The sequence below is a fragment of the Sceloporus undulatus genome, chromosome 4, assembly GCF_019175285.1.
Source record: "Sceloporus undulatus isolate JIND9_A2432 ecotype Alabama chromosome 4, SceUnd_v1.1, whole genome shotgun sequence".
In the NCBI taxonomy this organism is placed as follows: domain Eukaryota; kingdom Metazoa; phylum Chordata; class Lepidosauria; order Squamata; family Phrynosomatidae; genus Sceloporus; species Sceloporus undulatus.
In genome coordinates this window covers 1,319,967-1,325,966 of record NC_056525.1, presented here as the reverse complement: position 1 = coordinate 1,325,966, position 6,000 = coordinate 1,319,967, and the positions used below count along the sequence as shown (strand labels likewise).

The following is a 6,000-nucleotide window of genomic DNA, read 5'->3' as shown; positions in this document are numbered from 1 at the left end:
ACAGCCAGCCGAGAGCAAGAAAAAGAGCGAGAAAGGCACAGAGAGAAAGAAAGGGGATTACACATCATACAACCACATACGTGTCAATTTCTGTGAATTGGAATAACATATTTAGAAAGAGAGATCCAGTGTGGTGTAGTGGTTTGAGCATTGGGCTACAACTCCCCACTCAGCCATGGAAACCCACTGGGCCAAGTTACACTCTCTGAGCCCCTTCCTCCTGGGAGGCTTGTCCCCCTTTCCTCCCAGAAAGCGGTGTTTGGAGGCACAGAAAACCGATCATGCAACCATGGATTGCCAAAGAACCATTCTATGGGAACGTGGGTTAAGAAATGATGCCAAACTTGTATGCTTCCATTCTTAAACTAGCTCAGTTGTGGCAGATCAAAGGCTAGTATGATGAAGTCCTTAATGTGTGCAACCTCATACTACAAAAGCGTTACACAGGATTTAGGAACATATGTTTAAAGTGTAGCGACATTTCTAGCCTCCGTCCTTCCCCTGGGGATGGATTTCCAAACAACAAAAGGATCGTTTTTTGTGGGGGTTTGGGGCTATGTGGCCATGTCTTTGGGGCTATGTGGCCTTCCCTGTCAGAGAGCTCTGGTGTCACAACAAACTACAAAACCCAGTTCCACAACACCGAGCCACGGCAGTTAAAGCAGTGTCAAGATGGATTATTTCTGCAGTGAGGATGCAGCCTCAGACAACATCCTGGGATCACAGAGGCCAAGCTGAGGATACCTTTGGAGCCCAAAGGAGTCAGGCAGCCTAGGATTCCATAGGATGGAACCATGACTGTTAAAGCAGTGTAAAACTGCATTAATTCTGCAGTGTGGCAGTAGCTGTAGATGCCCCCGCCAGGTAAAGGAACCGTCCTGCACCATTGCTGGGCTCTAGACTCTCCTGTATCTGACTGCAAAGCTCTTGCTGCTGAGCTGGTCTGTGGCTCACTGTTTGCATACTCCATCTCCATAGGAAACAGACTCTCCATGAAGAACAATCCCATTTGAATTGGGTCAGTGCATGGGATTGTGCACCATTTCTTTGGTGCTTTGACCTGGAAACTTTGCAGGTGTCAAGAAACTACAGGTGAAGAATTAAAGCCCACTTGTGGAGCCAGGATGACAAATCCAAGAGGAACAGCTGGAGGAGGGAAGCACAGTTTCATGCTGGCAGAGAGATCCTCTCTGATGGGAAACTCCATATTTGATCTTCCTCTGGATGGAAGACGGAAAGGGGGAGGTTGATATAGCCCCACCTCTTGCCAGTTGGGCTAGGCCAGCCAGGCGGAGGTATTTAGCCCTCGGTGGCACAACTCTGGGCATCAAACTGAGTTCTGGGCAGAGCCATGGGTCCCTGTGCCTCTTTCCTTCTCTTTCTTTTGGAGGCAATCATTGCCGGAGCTCAGCAAGGACCAGGAGGTTAGTGGGGAGGATGCAAGGTTTGTCTCTGCTGGGAGGGAGACTTAAATGTGTGTCTATATGTCTAAGAGAAAGAGAATGAGAGAGAGATCTAGAACAGACCGCATCAGATGGTGGACTCTCCTTTGTTGGAGGTCTCTAAAGAGGTAGTTTAGTTATGGATTTTGTGCTTGGTAGGGGGTTGGACTAAATTACCCTTAGGGTTCCTACTAACGCTATGGTTTTAGGATTGCACGATTCTGCTCCATGTACAGGGCCACTGAAACCTGGCACTGGGAAATTTAGGAGCTTATCAAATTGACTTTAAAACCATCTCAAGCCTCCCAGGCTGCAGCCGGGATGCAAGATGGAGGCGGAGATTATTGAATGCTAAATCGCTGCCTAATTGCCGCCCGCCACCAGTCCGGGTCCCAGCCACGCTCTGCCAGCACTTTTTCAAAGCTGGAAAGCTTCTGACTTCAAAAAAGTGCTGGCGGAGCACAGCTGGGATCCGGCTTGGATTCGGAGTGATGGTGGGAGGCAATTAGGTGGTGATTTAGCATGTGATAATCCCTGCCTCCATCCCGCGTCCCGGCTGCAGCCCAGGAGGCTTGAAACACTCTTAAAGCTCATGCAATAAACTAAAAGAAGCGATTACAAGGGGATAATGAAAAGATCTGCTTTCATAGTGGGAACGAAGGACCTTTTGGAATCGATTCACCAACAGAATTTGTAGGATCAGAACCGGTTTCAAATGGGAACAATCAGCCATTCGCTTTAAATCATAGTGGGAATGCACCCCTGGAAGACCAAAGTTTGGGACCCACTGATCTTGCAAATCCCATGTGTGTGTGTGGCAGTAAAAGGATTGCCACCCACAACTCTCCCTTGGCCTGTGATGGTGAGGCTTCTCCCAGTTCCTTTTGGGAACCAAGTGGGAATTTGGAAAGAAATGTTCACAAGGCCTTGGAAAGCTCCCGGTGCCAGACGTCCCTCCTGACCTCTGACCTCTTTTTCCACAGCCACCTCCCTGACCAAGAGTCCTCCTTTCTTGCCTCATGCCTCTATCCTAGACAAGGAGGGCTGGTGCCCACCAGGACAGGACCGTGCCATCCCTCCTGCCCGGGTCTACTGCCTCTGGGATGCCTCCTGCCCGGGAGGCGAGAAGTGCTGCACTTTGGGGACAATGCAGATCTGCATGCAGCCTGCCATGGGTACGAGGGTTGATTTGGGAGAAATGCAAGGGAAGGACAGGTGCATCATGGATTCCGAGATGCCCAAACGTGGGGCGGGGAAGGTGCAAAACCACAGAGGTGAAAAATAACAGAGAATGACCAGGACTCAATGAGCACCTCTGGCAGGTTAAGATGTGAGAATCAATTGGACATTTAGACTGGACAGAAGTGAGGGCTTTTCTCTTCCCTTTCCAAATGTCCAGGCGTCTTTCTAGGGTCCTCTCGAAATTTATTTCCCTTCACTTTCCACTCATCCCTCCACATTTGCTGGGGTTAGGGGCACAGGACCCCTGTAAATGTGGGGAAACTATGTTTTTACCTGAGAGAACAGCTCTCTAGGAATCTCTAGGTCCTCCAGGGAAACTCTGGTCAATATCCGACAGACACTGAACATAGAACTGCGCTGGAGGAGCTACAAAGGCCTAATGGAGTGTTCTCTCTAGGAATTTCTAGGTCCTTCAGGAACTTTTGGTTAATGTTGATCATGTGAATAATCAAATATGCAAAAGTCAAAGCTGCAAATGTGGAGGGACAAGTGTATTCATATCCTGCTTTTCTCCAGACATGGAAACCAGGGGGCTTGTTGCTTTTGTTGCACTGGCTTTTACAGCTTATTTGCTCACAAGCTGAAGAGGACAGCAGTTCTGAACATACTAAGACAAACTGTTTCTTCCCACTGAATCAACAGAGATCCAGAGGGCAGTCCAGGGAAGAGGAAGGCTGAGTGCTTCTGGGGTTGAGTTTTAAATTGGCACTTAAGCCCTCGCAGCTGGGGGCAGAGGGGCATGCAGTATTTTTAAAATATATCATTAAGATACAAAATATGACCTCCTCAGTATTAACAGATTGAAGCAAACTGCAATAGCGATTAGCAATTGTCTCATTATGCCAGATTTGTGCCACTTGTATGTTAACAGGGGCACAGTTTGCAAGGTCCATACCCTTTCCTAACTGCAACAGCAAATGCATTATGAATCTTGTCCATATTTTTAACACATTCTTTCCACTCTTGGAGTTGAGCGGGTGCCCAGTTCCTGACTGCCTCTCTTTTCGCTGGCACATATACCCACAGGCCCAGCATGGTGCAGTGGTTTAAACATTGGCCTAGGACTCTGGGCACCAGGGTTCAAATCCTCACTTGGCCACAGATACTCACTGGGTGAACTTGGGCAACTCACACTGTTTCTGCCTCATAAAGCTGGAGAGACCCCAATGGCCATCCAGTCCAACCCACCTGCCATGCAGGAAAACACCATCCAAGCACAATCAAATAGGAAGGCAAAAGCAAAACCCCTTTGAGCAAACCTTGCCAAGAAACCTGCTTTGGTGAGGCCTCAGCTGGAATATTCTGTCCAGTTCTGGGCACTACAATTCAAGAAGGATGTGGACAAGTGTCCAGAGGAGGGTGACCAAAATGGTGGAAGATCTGGAAACCATGAAGCCCTCTGAGGAGGACCTTAGGGAGCTGGGCAAGGACGTAGCCAGGATTTTAGGAAGGGGGGTCCAGACTAAGTGCCACCATTATAATGGGGCTTGGGAGCAGTGGCGCAGCAGCACACACCATTTTTCTAATGGAAGTCCGGACCCCAAGAACCCCCCCCCCCCGGCTACGTCCCTGAGCTGGGGATGTTTAACCTGGAAAAGAGACAGTTAAAAGGTGATATGATAGTCCTGCTTAAGTATTTGAATGGATGCCATATTGAGGAGGGAGCAAGCTTGTTTTCTGCTTCTCCAGAGAATAGGACCCAGATTAATGGATGCAAGTTACAGGAAAAGAGATTCCACCTCAACATTAGGAAGATCATCCTGACAGTAAGAGATTTTCAATAGTGGAAGACTCTGCCTCAAAGTGTGGTGGAGTCTCCTCCTTTGGAGGTTTTTGAACAGAGGCCATCTTTCTCAGGGAGAGCTTGGATGGTGTCTTCTTGCATGGCAGAACTGGGTTGGACTGGATGGCCCTCAAGGTCCCTTCCAGCTCTATGGAGTTTATCACATTGGAGATAATTTCAGCATTAAAAAGAGATTAAAGTGCATTCAAAGCATCCAACAAATAAAGCAAAAAGGGTGAGTAATTGCCTGAATGATTGTCACACGCAGTTGTACAAATAAAGCAGTATGGGAAATGCGTTGTCACTGAAATCCCAAAAGTAAAAAGATGCACATTAATGCTTTTTTGTCACCATTTTAATGGTGGGTTTTGTGCAACGTCGTGTGAAATCATTTTGCGTAATTATGCATTTTTTCCAGGATATTCATGGGATAAACCCCCGATCTCCTCCATGTGATAAGCTCCTACGATTCTATGAAAATCCTGTATTAGGGTTACCTTGAGTTGGAAACAACTTGATGACACAGAGCTATCACAACATCCACTAAACCCTGGTGCAACTTACCTTCCGTGGCAGCAGCAATGTGTGACTCAGTCTATGGCCAACTCCTGGGCTTAGCCTTCTCCCAAGAATAGTCCTAGTCCAGCCTTGTCTTCCTGGGGTTCCCTGACCGGGGCGCTCTTCTGTTCCTCTTCCTAGTGGGCCAGGGCTACTGCCCACTCCTTTGTCCCTCGATGGAGGAGCCCTGCCTGGTCGGCTGCCTTGATGATACTTGGTGTGGTCCGGGAGAGAAGTGCTGCCAGGTTGACTGCCACGTCCATTGCGTACCTGCTGAGCCAGGTAAGGGGAGTCCTGGGGGAGTCACTTTTGAAGGGGAAGACTTCTGCACAGAGATAGACTAGATGTGGAACTAGTTGCTGGGACAGAGAATAGAAGGGGAAGTACACACAAAAAGGATCTAAGGGTCTTAGTGGACCACAGGCTGAGCATGAGACAACAGTGCGATGCAGCAGCTAAAAAAGCCAATGTGATTTTAGGCTGCATCAATAGAAGTATAGTGTCTAGACTGAGGGAAGTAAGAGCATCACTCTCTTCTCCTTTGGTCAGGCCCCACCTGGAATATTGTGTCCAGTTCTGGGCAAAAGAATTCAAGAAGCATGTGGACAAGCTGGAGTATGTCCAAAGGAGGGTCACCAAAATGGTGAAGGGTCTGGGAACCATGAAGTCCTATGAGGAGAGACTTAGGGATCAGTTTCCGGGCACAGTACAAGGTGTTGGTTATCACCTTTAAAGCCCTACATGGCTTGGGCCCAACCTATCTAAGGGATTGCCTCCTTCCATACAGTTTGCCCCATACACTCAGGTCCTCTGGGAGGAATTTACTACAACCCTTAAAGACCAGGCTGACGGCAACCTCCCAGAAGACATTTTCTGCAGCTTCTCCCAGTTCATGGAATGGCCGGCCGGACGAGATCCGTCAAATTACCAATCTAGAGAGCTTTTAAAAAGCCATAAAGACAGATCTCTTCTGGC

The 6,000-nt window shown here is 48.3% G+C and overlaps 1 protein-coding gene across 1 annotated transcript in view; it reads left to right on the top strand.

Moving 5' to 3' along the window:
* Window positions 1-851: 851 nt before the first annotated feature.
* LOC121928082 (papilin-like) overlaps window positions 852-6,000 on the top strand; it is a 97,672-nt gene continuing 92,523 nt past the window's right edge. The window contains exons 1-3 of the mRNA XM_042462328.1: window positions 852-864; window positions 2,426-2,617; window positions 5,167-5,307. Of these exons, the coding sequence (XP_042318262.1) occupies window positions 852-864; window positions 2,426-2,617; window positions 5,167-5,307 (346 nt within the window). The remainder of the gene's footprint in view (window positions 865-2,425; window positions 2,618-5,166; window positions 5,308-6,000) is intronic.